The sequence below is a fragment of the Euleptes europaea genome, chromosome 12 (assembly GCF_029931775.1).
Source record: "Euleptes europaea isolate rEulEur1 chromosome 12, rEulEur1.hap1, whole genome shotgun sequence".
In the NCBI taxonomy this organism is placed as follows: domain Eukaryota; kingdom Metazoa; phylum Chordata; class Lepidosauria; order Squamata; family Sphaerodactylidae; genus Euleptes; species Euleptes europaea.
The window spans coordinates 24,064,455-24,085,802 of record NC_079323.1 but is presented as its reverse complement, the minus strand read 5'-3'; the positions used below and the strand labels follow the sequence as shown (position 1 = coordinate 24,085,802).

Here is a 21,348-nt window from a genome sequence, read left to right as displayed (position 1 = left end):
AAGATCTGAGCAAGGCTGTCAAAGACAGGACATTTTGGAGGACTTTCATTCATAGGTTCGCCATGAGTCGGAAGCGACTTGACGGCACTTAACACACACATTTATAGTGGAGAGGCAAAATTTGGTATGGAAATAATCCTGGGCAGTTGTGTTCCATTCATTACATTTGGCTTTATGTAATTATTGTCTTAACCTTTCATAAATACACAGATATATTACAAATATGATTTCCAATTCAAAGGATCCCTCTTGAGACCTGACCTTTAAAAGTATCTCCTGCAATGTGTAGATAGCTGTTTGAACTTAATATGAAATCAAAGAGATGTACGTTTTTTAAGAACGAGGCCCCCTCCATTCAAACTCTAAGGGGATCCTGTGTGGAAGATGGAAGTGATAAATTCATTAAAGCCTTTTGTGTGTGCGTGTGCGGTTAAGTCCTACCAGGATCTAAGGAGTAGGATACACAGATTGGAGTACAGCATTTATTCCAAAATGTTAAAGTGCTATTTCGCCAAAGACCGAATTTTACGCCTAAAATCATTTGGATGAAAACAGGAATCATTCAAGAGTGATTCCTCTGGAAAATCTGTGTTCTGTATGCAGAAATCAACACAAATTGCCTCCCCCCCCCACAGTTGCGTGTTTTCAATTGGCCTTGAATGATTTAAGACCGCATTAGCCATGTTCACATGTTGCAGGGAACATGCTTCCATCCTGCATGCACATGCAGGGCTTTTTAAATTTACCAGTGCTTTGTGGGTGGGGGGTGCTTTCCCAAGTCCAGAGGGAGGAACTGATGGAAATCAATGCAGATGTATATATGAGTACCTGCACTTTTTCCTATGAAAAAAACACTCGGTACGTGCGTATGTCTGTTTCTAAGAAAGAGCTGTCACGGGTTCACTTCACAAGGAACAACACAGATCAGTACCTGGATAAATGTGGGGTTTAAATCACAAGTTTATCTGTACATGCACTGAATGTAACATGAGATTTACTCATCTCAGGAATAAAGAAAAATCAAGTGTACACTGTACACATATTGTATGTTCATTCACTGTAACTTGTAAAGTCACAAAGTACTCTTACTCTGTTTTCAAAGATTTTTTCACGATCAAGTACACAGATAAATATGCTTACATCTACTGAAAACAAGGAGCTTAAGTATACATTGGATTGTGGCCACTGTAGCTTTAATTTGGAACAATTGTGTTTCAAACCCCTATTTTACTTAGTGTATAATGCATCTTTAAGTGATTCTCCAGCCTAGTCTGAAAAAATTATGATCTAGGTTGGTTTAGCCTGTATGATTGATGAACACATGAAGCTGCCTCATACTGAATCAGACCCTTGGTCCATCAAAGTCAGTATTGTCTACTCAGACTGGCAGCAGCTCTCCAGGGTCTCAGGCAGAGGTCTTTCACATCACCACCTACCTGATCCTTTCAACTGGAGATGTTATGGGCTGAACCTAGGACCTTCAACCTTGACACACATACAAAACAAAAACATTACTAAAACTGGGTCCAATTTTGATGGCATATCCAACATTTCCTTCCCTCTCCCCTTTGCTTCCATTCTTTTCTGGTTCCCACTGTTTGGTAAAGAAGTGCCAAATGTATTGCATCAACTATGAAAAACTATATTAAATTCAAAGGTTACAGTATTACACTGTATAAAGTACAAATCATTCTTTCCCAAATATACTAATACAATTCAATGCTTCCATAGTATATTTAATACCATACACAAAATGGAATAATAAACATTATCTCTTTGATAGGAAGAAAGTTTCAGGTGGGTAGCCTTGTGGGCCTGCAGTAGAAGAGCAAGATTCAAGTCAGGAGCACCTTAAAAACCAACCCTGGAAATCTTGCTGGTCTTTAAGGTGCTACTTAACTCAAATCTTGCTCTTGATAGGAAGTTGTCTCCGCACCATCCCACCCTTAGCTGACGGCAGCCAGGCTTGGGGCCTGGATGGATCATAGCTAGGTTTGCCAACGCCAGGTTGGGAAATTCCTGGATATTCGAGGGCAGAGCCCGGGAAGGGTGGGATTTGAGGAGGGGAGGGAGCTCAGCAGGGAGATGGTGCCATAGAATTCACTCTCTGAAGCTGCCAGTCTCCAGGGCAACTGATCCTTGTAGTCTGGAATTGTAATTCTGGGAGATCTCCAGGTGCCACCTAGAGCATGGTAACCCTAATCATAAACCTTGGTTGACAGGAGTTGCCTGAATCAGGCCTAGAGTCTGCTTCACTGAGTCTCAGAGCCTAACAAGGTGTATGCATTTCTGCATATTCCAGTGGTTTCCCCCCCCCCCCGCCCAATAAGTGAAAATTGGAGGGAGGAACATTAATAATTTGAGATATGCTGATGACACTACATTATTGGCAGAAAATAGTCAAGATTTGAAACGACTACTGCTGAAAGTTAAAAGAGAAAGTGCCAAAGCAGGACTACAGCTGAACATCAAGAAAACAAAAGTAATGACTACAGGAGAATTAGACAACTTTAAGGTTGACACTGAGGAAATTGAAATTGTTCAAGACTTTCTATTCCTTGGCTCCACCATCAACCAAAAGGGAGACTGAAGCCAAGAAATTAGAAGGAGATTGAGACTGGGAAGGGCAGCCATGAAGGAGCTAGAAAATATTTTGAAGTGTAAGGATGTGTCACTGGCCACCAAGACTAGATTAATTCATGCCATCGTATTCCCTATTACTATGTATGGGTGTGAAAGCTGGACAGTGAAGAAAGCTGATAGGAAGAAAATAGATTCCTTTGAAATATGGTGTTGGAGAAGAGTGTTACGGATTCCGTGGACTGCCAAAAAAACAAATCAGTGGGTTATAGATCAAACCCTAGAAGCTAAAATGACTAAACTGAGGCTATCGTATTTTGGTCACATCATGAGACGACAAGAGTCACTGGAAAAGACAGTCATGCTAGGAAAAGTTGAGGGCAGCAGGAAAAGAGGAAGACCCAACAAGAGATGGATTGACTCAATAAAGGAAGCCACAGCCTTCAATTTGTAAGATCTGAGCAAGGCTGTCAAAGACAGGACATTTTGGAGGACTTTCATTCATAGGGTCGCCATGAGTCGGAAGCGACTTGACGGCACTTAACACACACACACACACACACACACACACACAATAACTAACAGATTGTTAAAAATATTTTGTTGTCATTTGAAAGAATGGAAAGAAATTGATTTGGAACAATTTACAATCTTTGGTGGGGGAAAAAACACCGACAGTCTCCAGTTCATTCAGAAATTAGACTTTTCCTTCTTTTGTTCTTCAGAGGCTCCACTGTCCACATCACACAAGGTGAATCAATAATTTAGTAAAGGTAGATGAATATGTCCCACTTTTTTACACTGTAAACTAAAGTTTGGCGATTATTGTGTAACGGAAGAGCGGTCTGAATAGAATCCTGTCATGGTGAATGGAATGTAACATGTTTGTCTATGAGGAAGGGCACTTTAGAAGAACTCAGAATAGCTACAGCATCAGTCCAATCCCTTTTCCTTCACATAAAGTATGACAATATGCAAGTCTGTTTTGTGTTTCAGCTTCCAAGATAAAAGAACTGACAAAAGAACACAGTTCAGAAAACTGTTGCGTACCTTTGGGACGCTTTAAATTCCTGAGATACTTGGCCTTTATACATAATGCACTCAGTCAACACGGGAACTGTCAAGAGTAAGAATGGTTTACCTCAAGGCACTTCAAGCACCTAAAATAACTTTTGGACTCAGTCAAAACACAGTTGTATTTTTCATATGGGAAGGACTCTTTAATCAACCTAGAAATAGCTGTGTCTAGTTTCATGCTGATATTGGGTTGGTATTGTTGACACGATTCACAACTTTGAGTAAAGAGAAGCTGTTTCTATAAAAATACATGTTGTAAAAGGGCAACCCAAAAATAAGAACCTCGTTACTTTCTAAAGAAGAGTAAAGGCAGAAAAATAATTAGATTTGCTGAGGAACAAGATTTCATCCAAGCTGTTAAGGAAACAGGGCTGCTTGTATATCCACTTTGCTTCAGCAGTGTGCAGGGTACAAATTAATGCTTGTGGTGTTTGCTATTAATCTGTTGCTGGAGGGCACAGCCCACAAACCAATGCTGGTCTGGTCTCTCGACACTAGTAGGGACATTTTTTTAAATAAACCAAAGTACTCTTAGAGTTCATACGGCAGATCATTATTCAACAGAACAGAGGATTCAGCTACATCTCCATATTTTCCTGTTCTTCTTTTGTAGATCTACCACTAACATGAAATAAATACCATGCTTGTATGGTCTCAGAACTGCTTCATTACTTTTGTTCAAAGGCACCTATAAATTGTTGCATGCATACATGTCAAAATGTCATGCGTTAATGAGAAAAGCACGCGTTATAAGAGGCATAGCTCACAAGGAAGCCTATGACTAGCTTCAGCTCCCTGAAAAGCAAACGTGAAACATGGTCCTGCTACCTTGGAATGGATGAAGCAACTGCAGCCTTCTCTACCCCGTTCCTCCTGCCATGTGATGCACCTTTCACAGCAAGTTCTAACATTTCTACTTTCAGAAAATGGGAAACAACAACCTCCAGTTTTCTTCTGTAGAACTACTTTCCTCATTACTTCTGAAAACATACACAAACAAGCCAGGGCTATAGATTTTGACCGTAGTTCCACTCTTTTCAAGACCAAAAATCACAGTTGCATTGAACAGCCCACCAAGGCTGAAATGCACTTATCATCACCAGAACCAACAGGTTGAAATTAAATCAAAAGAGTTTCCGTCTAGACATTAGGAAGAATTTTCTAACAGAGCGGTTCCTCAGTGGAACAGGCTTCCTCAGGAGGTGGTGAGCTCTCCTTCCATGGAGGTTTTTAAGAAGTGGTTAGATGGCCATCTGTCAGCAATGCTGATTCTGTGACCTTAGGCAGATGATGAGAGGGAGGGCATCTTGGCCATCTTCTAGTCACTAGGGGTGTGGGGGGGGGGAGGTAGTTGTGAATTTCCTGCATTGTGCAGGGGGTTGGACTAGATGACCCTGGTGGTCCCTTCCAACTCAATGATTCTATCAAGTATCCTGGAAGGCCATCAATTGATTCAGAAACCTGATCCAAGTGCATTCAAGGCTGCCATTCTTTATTTTCATGTTGAAACTCCAATACACATACATTTAAAAACAGCTGTGAGTTTTTCACACATGAACACCAACAGTGTGATAATGACTAAAAAGCACTTTTAGCAGTGCGATCGTAAACTGGGATACCCTCTTCTAAGGGCCTAACTAGATGTTACATTTTTAAAAAATCCAGTCTGGGTTCTTCCAGCAGCCACTAGGCTTACTGGAATATGCTTCCTGGAATAATTTGCTTTATAGGGAGCACACATACTGCGACTACATGAGTTTAAGGTGACAGATTTACCAAATAATAGAAATGCAAAAATCTCCCCTAGCTTAATACTTAGTGTACTTGGGAGTTGACAGCGCTTTGTGCAAATCCAAACTTGTATTTATGCACTGGGGGATTTATTTATATAGAACTGGGATCCTGCATTCTTGTTTCTGCTCTTTCCTATTTTGTTCCAACTGCAACTTGCAAAAAGGTCTGTCTAGTCACATGCACAGATCCACACTGTGCAAATTAAAAATCTCCAAGATCGTTCACACCATGCCGTCCAGGTTAATTTCCTCATTCATGCATATAAAGAAAATGGGGTCATGTTTTGATTGTGATTTGCAAACAAATCCAACTGCTGCAAAATTCTCTTCTAATGACACTGACACTGCAGGTACGCCTTAAGGAGAACTACATGGAAGGCAAGTTTGCATTTTTTTTCATTATTGTATCCAAGGGAGCAAAATAAAGGGCTGTTAGCAATTGCAGGCTGAAATACTCCTGTGTCAGTTCCGAACATTTCCTGATAACTGCCACCCACAAAGAAAATAATATGCAATCTCTCCCCTATTGTATTCAGTGTTGTGCTTGTCAGTGGCCCGGATATGTATTTTCATACTCCTTTATGCCAGACCCCAACCAGTTTGAGATTAAGACTGAAATTAAATGTCAAAACCAAAAATCAAAAGCCTGTGCGTCTGGTGTGCACTGCAGTGCAAAACCCGAGCAGCCTTCTTGATGTTTACAGCAACACACAGCTAGGGATGACTCTCCAGAGACTGTCGACCAGCAAACACAAGGAGTAATTGTTTAAGTGGCCATCTCTCCATTTTCCACAGCTAAACTGACTGATGGTGGTCATTTGTTCCCATTTTAGTGCCAATCGTCACAAGACCACCTGGAGAGCTTGCAGGTCTGACCTAACTTTTATCTTGCTCACAGATGCAAAATTGTCAAAAGAGCAGTTTCCAGGACAGCCCATCATTTGGGGGCCTAACGCACTCAGTATATACTACGTTTAAAAAAACGTGTTATCCTGGTTAGATCACACCTCCTCCCATTTTGGCTTGGAAATGCTCTGGAAGCGCCAGACATCTGTTTTTTCCCAAAACGCCTATAACACGATGTATTTCGTTATGTCGTTTCAAAACCGGCAATCCAAGGGGTGCGTTCAGTTACATACGCTATTCAGTTCTCCTCCCCTCTTTTTGCAACACCCAATGAAAAGCCTTTCTCCTCCCATCCCACCTTCCCCCTCCCCTCCCGTTTGCATCCACCAATCATTATTGTTACTTAATCCCAACCCCCCTAAGTGCTTGTGGTCTGACAAAGGAACACGGGAACGTTGGAGCATTAGATCAACCATTTTTATATGTGCAGGTTCCCAATCAAACATTTCCCTCATATGGAATGTCCTTGAGTCTGAATTTGAAACTATCTGAATCGGAATGTCCTTGAAGTGGATTTTGTAAACAGTTCGTGGGCTTGAGGGGGAAGGAATGCAGAGGAGGGCGAGGGCTGGAAAAGTAGCGAAATTGCTGCGAGCGGCAGATGGGGGAGGGGGAAGCAGCAAGAGGAGGAAGGGAGAGAGACTGAGGGATAGAGAGAGCACCCACACGCACACACAAGTCAGGGCTCTCCTGCAGGCACAAAGTTTCTCCCCACCTTTTCCTCCCTTTCTCCCGCTGCCGGGGTTGAGCGTGCCTCCCTGCTCTCCCCAAAAATTTTTTTAATGTGCTCGTCCCAACGAAAAAATGCAAGATCGTTGGACCAATGCCCAAAAAGGCGGCAGCTCTGTGATTAGCACTGTGCAAGGAACAGCTCATTTTGGTGTTTTTTTTTTGGGGGGGGGATGCCTGCATAGGTTGTGATTAGGGTTTCCCTGCTGTGCAAATGAGGCAATTCTTAATGGCGTACAGCACTCCTTCGGATCAATGATATTGCACATGCGTGAGAAAAAAGGGGAGGGGAGGCGGGGAAGCATCAGCGACGTAGACATGACGCAGTGCTCCCCCACACTCCTCCTTGCGATATGACGATAAGCCGTCTTGGAAGCAGTCTTAACAGGCACGGTGCGATCGGAAATGAAGAATACACATCCCAAACACACACACCGAGCACGATGATAATATGCTGTAAATTGTTGGTGTGTTAAGACTCTTGGAAAACATCTCATTCCAGTATGTTTTTTTAAAAAAATGCAAAGTCATAACAAAATAAAAGATTGGCCTTGCTTTACAGTTTGCTTTGCTTTTTCTTTCACGCTGATGCTAATTTATCCCTCTGTCCCTCACCCATCAGCCTTTTTTAACACTCCAAATGGCACGGTATGAATATTATTCAAAACTCGATTTCATTACGGTCACCTCCTATGCTTTATGCTGTCAGAATATAAAATGTAACTAATCAATTTTGCATTGCGTGAAGCATTGTGACTTGTGACTGTAAGATGACATTGGTATACAAATAGCACTTATGTACGTGTTATTTTGGTTATTACCGGGAAGCCACAAATGTTCCTAGGTTTCTGCAAGTGGCAAAACAGAATGGCATGGTCTGGCAAACAGCAACGCCCACTGTTATTTCAGAACATGAGAACTGCCTTACAAGATCATACTTACAAGATCAATATTCTATTTCTAATGCCCCAAGGTACCTATAAAGTGTGATGGTAATAAATTCCCCTACTGGTTGTTCCCAGGATTCAGAGGTATACCATCTCTGTATATAGAGACTCCGTTTAGCCATTTATAAGCTGCCTTCCTCAATGTTTTCCTCTTCTCCAACTCCACATCTAGCTCTAGTCCTACTCACCCACCCACTCACTCACTATTGAGGCACTAGGCCAGGTAGGGTTGCCAGCCTCCAGGTAATAGCTGGAGATCTCCTGCTATTACAACTGATCTCCAGCCGACAGAGATCAGTTCACCTGGAGAAAATAGCTGCTTTGGCAATTGGACTCTATGACGTTGAATTCCCTCCCCAAACCCCGCCCTCCTCAGGGTCCGCCCCCAAAACCTCCCACTGCTGGCGAAGAGGGACCTGGCAACTCTAAGACCAGGCCCCCCCAACAGGGCCCCCATGGATGCCACGGTGCCCACCAACACTTTTCCTGGCACCTGCCAAGTATTTTTAGAAAGTGGGCCGGGCCGGGTGGGGTTTTGCCTAGCAAGGCTTCTGATCGGCTGTGCAGATTTTAAAAAATTCTTCAGCAGCTGCTGCCACCCTAGCACAAATATGTTTACTGTGAGACTATGGGAAGCTGTGCATAAGCAAGAACATTCTTTTTTTCTTTTTTTTAAATGCTCGTTTAAAAAGGCCTTCTGTTAAGCAGAACTTCTGCCTGACATTTTTAAGAGTTACTATTAGAGTTAAGCCTAACCTCACTCCCTGAAATTTTGTTGTTGGCTCTGCTTCCTGTAGCAGCCATTTTGTGGTTGTACTAGGGTTGCCAGGTCCCTCTTTGCCACCAGTGGGAGGTTTTTGCTCCTGAGCTGGCTGATGGATTGGGGGGGGGGGACTGCCTGCCAATCAAAGCAACCTGGCAACCCTAACCATCACCCTGTGTCAGAATTCCAGAGGTGCCCACAAGAGAGTCTGAGAAGGAGGAGCAAAGCAATACTTTAATAGAGGACAAATATGCTTTTCCATCTATAAAGCTTAAGTCTGCTGAAAATGTAAGATCTCAAATATGCCAGAATGAAAAATCAGTTTCTGAGTTAGGTATTGCACAGTTAGGTATACTTAATCCCCATCAATTTTATCTACCTTTTAAAGATAGAAATGGCTTCACATTTTTCCCAATTACAGAAATCATGCTTGCATGAAAAAGCAATATTATTAACAGTTTGTTTCCTTCCACCACAATGCATTTAAACATTTATTGCAGGCTAAAAGTCCACAGGGATACATAATTGGATCTCCTGTGTTTGCTGTATCTAACTCAACATTTGTTGGTGTGGAAGGGACAGGATCAGCTCCAGAATTTGATAAATCGATTGACTATTCTCCATCCAACTATGCTTGTTGGCCCAAGATTAAAGAAGGGTCTCATTTCTACAAGTGAATTTAGGATGGGAACAGGATACTGTAACTCAAAATGGGAACAGGATACTGTATTATATCTATTGAATTTTTAGTGTTTAATTTATTAAAATGCTCTTACCCCTCCTTTCTTCCATAAAGCAGGGCCCAAGACTTACAATACAAGTCACTTGAAACAGAGATAAGAATACAGTAAAACAGCACTAAAAACCTTACTTGATATGGCTCAAGTGGGACAGGTCGCAAATATCCCGCCATTCATAAGGTTGCCAACCTCCAGGTACTAGCTGGAGATCTCTTGCTGTTACAACTGATCTCCAGCCAATAGACATCAGTTCAGCTAGAGAAAATGGCGGCTTTGGCAATTGGAATCTATGGCATTGAAGTCCCTCCCCCCAAATACCTCCCTCCTCAGGCTCCGCCCCATAAATCTCCAGGTGTTTCCCAACCCAGGTCTGGCAACCCTACCCATTCAGCACCTCAAACACAGAGGGAGGGAGGGAGGGATGGGCTGAGCTGCCAGTTTCTCTCCTCCTTGGCTGGAACTTTCTCTCCTTTGGAACTCTTGGAGAGCAATCCTGAAGGGGGGGGCAAACCGACATAGGAGCAGGCGTGACCCCCTGCCGATGTAAGTGCTCATTTATCCCGGGAAAAGGGGCACTTACACTAGCGCAGGGGGCATTCACACCGGTGTTGGTAAGCCACACCGCTTTGCAGGGCTCCGCGGCTGGCACAGCCAAGCTGGGAGCAAAATCAAGGAAGTGGGAACCTGCACTGGCATGGGGGTGGGGGCAGAGCTGCCTTTAGGCAGCATCCTAACACCTTTCACCCCAGGAACACCCCCTCGAGTTGCAGCATTGCTACATCATCTTTTTTGTAGCCTCTCTGTTTTCTATGAAGACATTTCCCCGATATTATATTTTTAACTGTTTATTTTTTTATTTGCCATCTCTGTGGAGGTGTAGCGGCTACGCCACTCCCGGCCGCCGCACATCCACCCCCCTTCAGGAATGGGCTGCCCGACTCTGCTCTAAACTTAAGATGGGTTGGGGGGTTGCATGTTCATTAATAGGATTGCCTTCTCCCATAATGTCCAGCACAACAGCTAATATCTTCCTCTGAGAAACTATGCTCTCTGTACTCCCACCTCAGAGGTGAGATGAGGTGGATGGATTTCCCTTCACCTTGAGGCTCATTATACCTATGTAACCCATGTTATTTTCTCTTTAACATATTTTATTTCTATTAAAAGGTTTAGCAATTCGGAACTATGGAGCAAAACTTCATAGAGCATGGGCAGTACTCAAGTTGCTTCTGTGTTACTCACTGCAAGAGTCCCAGACCCTCAGTCAGTCTCACCTGCAGCAGGAGAGAGAAGGCCTAGAGCTGAACTGAGGGAACTGCTGATTTCTTTGCAGTAGGGTTGCCAACCATGGTAGCTGAAGATCTCCTGCTATTACAACTGATCTCCAGCTGATAGAGATCAGTTCCACCTGGAGAAAATGGCTGCTTTGGCAATTGGACTCTATAGAATTGATGTCCCTCCCCTCTCCAAACCCCGCCGTGCTCAGGCTCCACCCCCAAAATCTCCAGATATTTCCAAACCTGGAGCTGGCAACCCTACTTTGCAGGCATGTGATGGCCCAACCTAGATATGCCAGCCTCCAGGTGGGGCCTGGGGATCCCCCGGAATTACAGTTCATCTCCAGACTACACAGATCAGTTCTGCTGGAGAAAATGAATGCTTTGGAGGGTGGACTCTATGGCATTGTACCCTACTGATGCCTGTGTCCTCCCCAGGCTCCATCCCCAAATCTCCAGGAGTTTCACAACCTGGATTTGGCAACCCTGCCCCCCATCCCCCATCACTGGTCAGGGGGGACCTGGCAACCATAACCCAACCAGGGAGAAATTAGAATTTCCTTTTTAGGTACTATTATAAAGGAAGGGTTTGTCAAGCTGTTAGATATTTAGGGTTGCCAGGTCCCTCTTTGCAACCAGTGGGAGGTTTTTGGTGTGGAGCCTGAGGAGGGTGTGGTTAGGAGAGGGGAGGGACTTCAATGCCATAGAGTCCAATTGCCAAAGCAGCCATTTTCTCCAGGTGAACTGATCTCTGCTGGCTGGAGATCAGTTGTAATAGCAGGAGATCTCCAGCTAGTACCTGGAGGTTCAAAATAACATACAACAAAAGGCTCAATATAATTCAAACACCATCAAATATATTCATGTGACAACACATTACATACCAAGACTGTGCAAAAAGACAACAGAACTGAACGTACAATTTCGTTGTATGTTATTTTGAACTATTCAACACAACTGAGAGAACTGAACATACAATTTCGTTGTATGTTATTTTGAACTATTCAACACAACTGAGAGTAACTTTGTTTTGGTAGTACCTGGAGGTTGGCAACCCTAGAGAGAAGGCCTAGAGCTGAACTGAGATAGCTGCTAATTTCTTTGCAGATGCAAGACCGAGAAAGAAAGCACCCAGAGCGGCAGTGGCAGCAGAGCCATTGAAGAACATTTGGAGAAGAAGCAGCCCTGCACTTCCTTAAGTTAACACTGTGGACTTTCTCTTTTCCTTGAGTTACTGGGCAATGTTTGCTAGGGTGTGCTTTTGTTCTGAGTGCCCTTTCTGAAGATCCTGTCTCTTCAAATGTTTCTATGTTTGTGTTAAGTGCCATCAAGTCACTTCCACTTATGGTGACCCTTTGAATTAATGTTCTCCAAAATGTCCTATTGTTAATAGCCTTGCTCAGGACTTGCAGACTGAGGGCTGTGGCTTCCTTTATAGAATCAATCCATCTCATGTTGGGTCTTACTATGGTGGTCGTGAATTGTAGTATTTTAAAAGAAGGGGGGGGGGGAGAATGTTCATCTCACTGTTCCATTTGGAATTTTTAACACCTTGATTATATATTGTCCCTAGAGATGTTTTTCTAAGCTGAAAACACCCAAATGCTTAGCCTTTCCTCACAAAGTGGAGCCTACCCACTTGGAAATTTTGGCTACCCTTTTATTTTAAAATATTTTAACCTTGCAGTAAGTATGGATCTTTGATGGGGAATCACTTACTGTTCCAGCATGTGTTGATAAATCTTCTGCCATGGATATAAACAGATAGGCATTCCCATCTGCAGATGACAAATTGCCCTTAAGTTAGTATAGGCAGTCTCCATATGATAAGGAAGGCTGCACCTTGCCTTATGCAAGATAAGTGTATAGATGGATTCCATAAAAGGAGATTCTTAATCTACAGAAACTGTGAGAGGTATGGTTTGATGGGGGAAGGGAATTCTGTGGAGAAGGCGGAGCGGGGCAGGAGGACAGAATTTAGTCCCCTGCTTCTCTTCGTGATCAGCAGGACCTCATCTTTTCAAATAAAAGGACTGTGTGCATATAATTATGGCTGTTGGATTGAGTTGGGGAACTAGGGGACTGAACATGGAACAGGTACAAATATACTGTGCAAAAGCCTGTTAATGTGAGGTAGGGTTTCAAGGCTCCTCTTTGCCACCGGTAGGAGATTTTGGGGGTGAAGCCTGAGGAGGGTGGGGTTTGGAGAGGGGAAGGACTTCAATGCCATAGAGTCCAATTGCCAAAGTGGCCATTTTCTCCAGGTGAACTGATCTCTATCAGCTGCAGATCAGTTGTAATAGTAGGAGATCTCCAGCTAGTGCCTGGAGGTTGGCAACCCTAATGTGAGGCCATTTGTGCTCATGATTTGATTTATTAACCACACAGTCAACAAGAACACACTGAAAATTAGAATAAATTCTATTTCCAGAAAGAGATAAGGAGTACACACTGCTGACATTTTCTGTTTCCTTATATAACCGATTAGTTTGGTTTATTTTATTACGTTTTATAGGCCTTGAATTGAGGAATGAGGAATTTAAAAAAATTAAACAGAAATTAATATTAGTTATTTGTTATGTTCCACTAGCACACACAGTATTGATGGCCGATTGCCTTTCCTCTAAAAAGCGTAAACATCATCAGGTAAAATGAGTGGCAACTTCTTTATAAAGGGATATTATTCAAGAACAACAAGTATACAATTCACATCTTTATTTTCAATAAAATTATGTTATTTTATCACTGTGTAACTCGACTTTTTTTTAAAGCCCATCAACCTTGCCAGGTGGAAATCAGTTTTCAAAAATGTTATTCCAGTTCGTTTTCAGTACATCTAATGTACCATACATATATCCTGAGTTATTAAATTCGGCTAATATCTAAATATTAAAGATACATACCGATAAGAACTCCAGTGCACAAAGAAATCAAAGCTGTATGGCTAGTAGTTCTTCCAGAAAAGTATTTTTGATGTGCTAAAATTGTTTTTCACAATTCTTTGACATACTGATGTTCAGAAAATCAGTTTAGTGTTGAGGTGAGGTACAAGCTCAGCCTCTGGGGACACAAAAGCTGCTAGCTTCTATTTCTGGTCCTGCCATAAATTTGGCATAGGAGAGATAAGGCTCTTGCATGTAGTAGAATCATGAGCACGAGGAACAATTCCTTAAAATTCTCGTCAACTTGTGTCAACTAGGTTGATAGGGATCGATGACCTGAGGAGGCTTAATGTTGGGATGGCACAGACCTGTAGCCAGACTTCCATCCTCAAGCAGAGCCGGCCTACACCCTTTTGGCACCATAGGTGACTGCTCACTCCCAGGTTCCTCTTCGCCCCTGGCGGAAGGCTTTGGGGCGGAGCCTAAGGAGGGCGGGGTTTGGGAAGGGGAGGTTTTCTTATGATCAAAAGAAATGCTGTTGGTGCTGTTGCTAAACCTGGGTGTATAAGTATATTTTATTATCTAGGAATTGTTAGTGTCAGAAACGTACAATAATTGTTAAAGGCAGAGGTTTTTAGGCAGACGTTTTTAACTGCTCACAATAAACACTTGTCTTAAATAAATAGCTCCCTTACATTATCCCTTAACCCCTTCAAACACCCTGCCATACTCACAAGAATAGGGTTGGATCCTACAGAACTTTTTTTTGCTAATGGTGATATTTTCCTCCAATAAAAGGAATCTTCTGCTGGAGCAAAAGGCTCTTAGACTAGCACAAAGCTACATGCTTCAGAGGAAACAAGCATCATTACACGAAAAGCTCTAGAATGTACTGCCCATTAATTTCATTGGGTACATGTAAGTTTATGGGAGTAGGGAATAGAGTCTTTCTATTCACTTTCTCCACACACAATGTAATTTTATTATGCCAGCCTTACTTGTCTTCATTCTACACTAAAAAGCCTCAACTTCCTTTGCATTTCCTCCAAGGGAAATTGTTCCAACTCAGAGCTGGTTCCAGGGTTTGGTGGACAAAGAGTGCCCAGGGCCCCCCTGTTCTCCCATCCTCTGCCCACCACTGAGCCTCCACTCATACCTCTCTGTCCACCTGCTTGCATTCTGCTCCCCTACTGCCATCCCATGAATCCTTCCCACACCCACTCGTTCATTTGCCAACCCTCCCAGTGCCCATACACCCTTCCCCAATTGCACTGGACAATGTTTGTATCTGGGAGCTCTGCTACTGAGAGTGTCAATGTCATTTACCTCCTGCACACTCTTCCCCCCAGCAGTACTGGGCAGTGCATGCAGATGGGAATATAGGAACATAAGAACATAAGAAAAGCCATGCTGGACTAGACCAAGGTTCACACAGTGGCCAACCAGGTGCCTCTAGGAAGCCCACAAGCAAGATGATTGCAGCAGCATCCTGCCTGTGTCCCACAGCACCTAATATTTTTGCAGAATATGAATTACACAGATAGAGAGTGCACACATACAGTGTATGCACAGATAGTCTAGACGGACAATCATCACATAAGCCAGGGGTGGGGAACGTCAGGCCCGGGGGCCATATAAGGCCCGTGAAATAATTTAGTCTAGCCCTTTGTGGGTCCTGGCAGATCTCTAGCTCAGAAGGATCTAAGACTGGCAATCCACCCCCTCCCGCTGACAGGAATAGCCTCTACTCAAGGCAGATGTGAGTTTGTTTTGCCGAGAAAAGGAACCTTATTCCCCCTTGCAGAAGAGTCCTTAGCTATGGAGCTGCTAGGACTGCCCAAGAAACTGTTAACCCTTTCCCACCCGGGCCATGGAGAAACTACGTGGCAGACTCTCGGAGCTGTCTCTGGTCATGCCTCTTGGCTAAATGTTTGACCAAATATAGCAGGCTAATTTTTAAGTTGATAGTTTTGTATGGCCCGCAAATGATGTTATAAATATCCAAATGGCCCTTGGCGGAAAAAAGGTTTCCCAACCCTGACATAAAGGATGGAGTGGTCACAGCCTGTTCTGCCCTCCACTCATTGATTGCATGTATAACCTGAATGGCTCTCTATACATAGCATTATGTGCAGCCAAATGCTATCATGAAGCCATCAAGCCATACACTGATATTTTATTTCAGTATAAATGCTCAACTCAAAATTCACATGGTTTGATTTAATTACCAAGCCTACCATTGCAAGACTTTATTGTGGCCTATTTTTTGTTTTATTTATTATCATTCATTTAAAATTAACACAAATACTAAAAGATTTAGGACTCTGCAGCTTCCAAAAGCCGCTGGCTTTTTATGCAAGCTGGCACCTTCCATGCGAGCCACTTAAAGAGTGATAACAGTTGCTTTGAAATTGACACGGCTCAGGCAAAAGCTGTTCTTCAAAGAGGAATGGGAATCAAAAAATCCCTCAATCCCTGTTTGGGCTTTGAGCATGTGGCTTGTGCAGGTTTCACAAGGAGCACAGTCAGGATCGTGGGGCTATTTTGTACTTAATACAATTAACATTAGCTACAGAAAATAGGATTTGATATGACATTTCAGCCAAGGGTTCTTTTCCACAGCTGAAAAGGAAACCATGGGGGAACGAGATAACAACGATCCTGATCCTATTTTAAATCCCTTGCATGATTGTATTAGCTTCTTGAAATGAACTCCTCTTGCTACACTGGAACAAGAGCAAACAAGAAAGAAAAGAGCACTATTTCCACATTTTCCCCCCTGAAGTACCTATCGTTTATGACTGCTGAGTGCTGATACAGGACATCTGCTCGTGCTCATTTTCTTACCTCAGCTTGTAAAATGGATAATTTGTCAAATAGGTTAAAAAAACAACAGCAAACAACCTAGAATGCAGAACTGTGTGCAATGCATTTTTTAGGCATCTTGGAGAGTAATACCCTATCTGTACAATTTGTCATCTGTAATTATTCATCGTTTCATAAAATTCAAAAGATAGGCAATGAGGGTTCTATTCCCACAGAAACATGGAATCAAAAGAATACTAAAATATTTTTCATCTCCCCCCCCCTCTGTGAAACGAACCTCATTCATATCTAGAACAGAAAAAAGGTCATCAGACTTACCGTTCGCTGTCCTGCTTTGGTCACTTTGGACGCTGTCATTTGATTGGTTGCTTGAGATTGAGGAGACGCTTGAGCTTCTGACAAAACCAAATGCTGCTAGTTTAGCAGCTGGCAACCGTGAATAACCAGGCGGGCGAAGTCCAGATGGACACGGTTTGGGTAGATTTGACTTTATGATGTTTGGACTTGGGCCTTTCTTAAGATCAGCTGGGGGGGGGGGAAAGGACACAGTTAACGTGAATCGAAAACATACCATAGAAGGATGACAGAAAGAATAACAAAACAGCAAATAAAATACAAGAAGCATTGTGTTTGTTGAAATAAAAAGTCTTAAGGAACATCTTAAATATCCGACCCCTCTTCAGAAAGCTAGCTGTTCAGTTGTAGAACATCTGATTTGCATGGATAAGATCCGAGGTTAAATCTCCGGCATCTCCAATTAAAATGATCAGGTTATAAGTGATATGGAAGTCACTGGAGAGCTGTTGCCAAGCAGACAAGACTGACCTTGATGGCCCAATGGTTTGAGTCAGTATAAGTCAGCTTCTCGCGTTCATCTAAAGTACATCATTATCTTCTCCCATGTCAACTCAATTTTAGAAATCCAGTGGTTCAAAAAATCAATATGAAACACATCTGTTGGCTGTAACTATGAAACTGGGTCACACAGGGCCTTCCCTTCTGGCCGTTCTTTCACCAAATAGACTCATATATGGACAGGAGGAGCTTGGCAGTTATTCTGATGACTTCCCTCCTTCTCTAACCCGTTATCATGACCTTCCAAGAAACAGGATTAATCTGCCTTGGTTGCCTGCCCCCTTCCTTTAAATACTCCAAGGTACACTGCACGTGATTCCTGAGGCCTGTTTGCCTCTTTCTGGGACACGCAGGCCTTCCTGGGAGGGTTGTCACTTTCCCACTGTTTGGTTAACTGGAATATGGAACCTGTCTCTTCAATGAAACATAGGGTTGCCAACCTCCAGGTTCTAGCTGGAGATCTCCCACTATTACAACTGATCTCCAGCCAATAGAGATCAGTTCACCTGGAGAAAATGGCCACTTTAGCAATTGAACTCTATGGCATTGAAGTCCCTCCCCTCCCAAACCCTTCCCTCCTCAGGCTCCGCCCCAAAATCTTCTTGCTGGTGGCCAAGAGGGACCTGGTAAACCAACATTTTTTGGTTTCACCTTTGAAAATGGGTCAACACGGTGTTCTAAGGCTATGGTACATGAGGGAAAAAATTGTTTAGCAATATTTCCAGCATTAATGTTAACCGATCAACCAACATAGCTGGGGGGAAACTGGCCAAAAGTTTATTCCACCTGCCTGAAGCCAGTTACAAAATTAAACATTGCTGTCTCTACTTTACAAGAGTCAATCTCCTTGACACTTTACCTGTCCCTTGTTGGAGAACACAAAAATGTTTTCAAGAAGAGACTGGTTGATGCAAGATACTCATTACTCTGAATCAGTAAGGAAACCTGCATACAGGCATGGGAGTATGCATTCACCAAAGCTCTGGATAGATGTCACTGTGCAGCCACATGACTAAGGACCAAACTAGATGTGATAGAGATCCTCATAGACATGATAGAGGTCTTCAAGTTTAAACATGGCTGATTAATACAGTGCAGAGTATAAAAGTTGGGTCTGGGTGATCCTACCCTGTGTACTATGCAACAGGCAGACATGACTTCATCCTCCTTCATTGATGGGCCAAACTTCACCCCTCCTGAACTGTTTCAGGTCAAAAAAATGGTGGAAGAAGGATCTGAAATCCATGGCATCTCCAGTGAAAAGGGCCAGGGAGTAGGTGATGTGAAAGACCTCAGCCTGAAACACTGGAGAGCGGCTTCCAGTCCGAGTAGACAATACTGACCTTGTTGGACTAAGGGTCTGATTCAGTATAAGGCAGCTTCATGTGTGACCATGTTAACTACCCCCTTGCATATAGTAAATCCCTCTGAACAGTTTTAAATAAAGCAATAAACAAATATACACATGTATAACATGAGATATAAGTATGCATCATGGTATCAGGAATAGAGAACTGATTTCCAGCTCGACTCATGTCTGATATTTGTCTCCATCTGTTTATGGTTATACAAGCAAAAAGCAGTCCAGTTGGGGATTTGCTCATAATCACACTTGCAGCAGCCTCCCACAGTACCTCTTTAAATGATGACCAGTAATAAAAATGTGATTGCCTGTTTCCCCAACACCCTACTCCATTATACAAACTCAGTCACCCAGTGAATGCAGGAACAGCTTGAAACTAATAAAGTTTTTACGTTTAGCTCTGTTGCTTCTGTAAGCGCAGAGGCAAAGAGATGTTGTTTACAGTGGGTTGGGGGGGGGGGATAATGTTAGCTTTGCTCAACAGCCGCTATATTCCATGCAGTGCTGTACTGTAGAGCAAGAGTCTGTATGAAGCAAAGATAAAATCTTCATTACAGCATATTGAGTCTTTCCCTGGTATTGCAATGTGGTATCTAAAAGTTGCTTTAGATTCACAGTTAATGACCATGGCATAGGCATTGAGGTTAAGAAAAAAATTAGTAGATTTTGGTCCGGGTGGCACAGCCCAACAGTAGACATGCTCTTTGTAGGAAGAAGACAAGCAGCTGCCAGGCAGGCAGGATGCCAAAAAATTCACACATGCAGCTACTATGTGCATCATTTGGTTTTGTTGCTATTTAGCTGCTTGCCTCAGTCCCTCGGAGCTATTTTCCAGACAGGAAAGCTCAAGCTGCAACAAGATGCTTTGGAACCTTTTACTTTTTGATCTCATGGAATTACATGACAATGGATTCATCTTGGCACAATCCTGCAGTGACCTGAATTGTATTTCAGAACTACTACATAGGGTGAAGTAGTCCAGGGCTTTCTGTAAGCAGTCTAGATGGAGGAGCTGCCGTCAGTATAGATCGTCTATATGTTTGAGGTCCAGCACATAATGTCTCATGCTTGAAAGAATGGAAATCTGACACCTAATTCTAAAGTGATCTAAATTTTAAAGTGATCTCATAAAACAGTTCTCGGGCTAGAAGACTACAGAAAAGATGTTAAAAGATGAAGCCGTTAATTCAAAGCCAAGGTAACAAAAGAATGTTTTGGCCAGATGTCTGTAAGAGAATAAGGTAGGTGCCAGGCAAAAGAGGAACACCATTCCACAGGGGTTGTGCCACAGCAAAAATAGAATATACGTCTTCACCTGTCAACAGTGCCCTTCTGATCTTTACAGTCAGTATCTCTCTCTACACAAGTGAGCAGATAGAAATATTACATTGTAAAGGTCAACCACCAGATAAAGGGGAGAAATGTTGTAATCTTTCAAAACATTCTCTTTGAACTTAGAACCACCACAGTTAAAGTTGTTCCTAGGATGGTTAATACCTAAACTGGCTGCATCAGAGTTCACTAGCAAAAGTAATTGTAGTGTTCCAATTATCATTCCATGCATATTGAAACGTTTCCGCTGTTGGTAGACCCCATTAATACCCAAGAGACACCTAATGCTGGGTGGGTTTTGTATTTTAACTCTTGCATTATTTTTTGCCTTTATCTTTTATTTAAGCGTTTAAATAAAAGATACTGCTTCACAACTGGCTCTCTTTTTAGCTATTCAGTATAAAATTGTGTGTATACCTTCCAACTTTTATTCTGTTTGTTTGAGGAAATGAGCTCTAGACAACAAAAACTGATACAGAAGCCCTTTCTGCATTATGCAAAGGTTTGCATCAGTGATATGGATCATCCGTAGCTCAAAAATCCAAACAGAAGGAAAGTATCAGTGAGTATTATGGCTCTGTGAGTAATAACAGTCTAGTAAAGGAACATTTGGTGCTGCCTTATACTGAGTGAGACCATTGGTCTGTCTAGCTCAGTTCTGCCATCTCATTGGCAGCAGCTCGCTGAGGTCTCAAGATCTTTCTCAGCTGTTGTTATACAGCATAACAATAGTCTAGCTAGAGTTGACAGCTCCTTGTTGGGAAATACCTGGAGATTTTTGAGGTGGAGCCTGAGGAGGATGGGGTTTGGGGAGGGGAGGGACTCCAATGCCATAGAGTCCAGTTGTCAAAGTGGCCATTTTCTCCAGACGAACTGATCTCTATTGGCTGGAGATCAGTTGTAATAGCAGGAGATCTCCAGCTACTACCTGGAGGTTCATGTATACAGAAAAAATGCCACTATGCAACTGAATGTGACAAATCATATAATTTCAAAAAAGTGATTTATAATTCCACATATAGACTTACAATATTCAAAATACTTATGTCCAAACAATGTAAACTAAACAAATTCTCATATATTCAATATTCAAAATACTTATATCCAAACAATGCAAACTATAAAACAATGTTTCGCGATTTTATCCTTGTTTCGCATCAGCTTCATCAGAATTCTGTTGCTTTTTTCCTTGCTATTTACAGGAGAATCTTGACCACTTCTTTTAGTCTCTCTGATTCTAATCCTGTTGCCAAGCAGATTGTTCTGTTTAAATTGGCA

General features: G+C 42.5%; 1 protein-coding gene across 1 annotated transcript in view; it reads right to left on the bottom strand.

Annotated features, from left to right (window-relative positions):
• MTUS2 (microtubule associated scaffold protein 2) overlaps nt 1-21,348 on the bottom strand; it is a 200,520-nt gene that overhangs the window by 165,231 nt on the left and 13,941 nt on the right. The window contains exon 3 of the mRNA XM_056858098.1: nt 16,839-17,045. Coding sequence (XP_056714076.1) covers nt 16,839-17,045 — 207 coding nt within the window. The remainder of the gene's footprint in view (nt 1-16,838; nt 17,046-21,348) is intronic.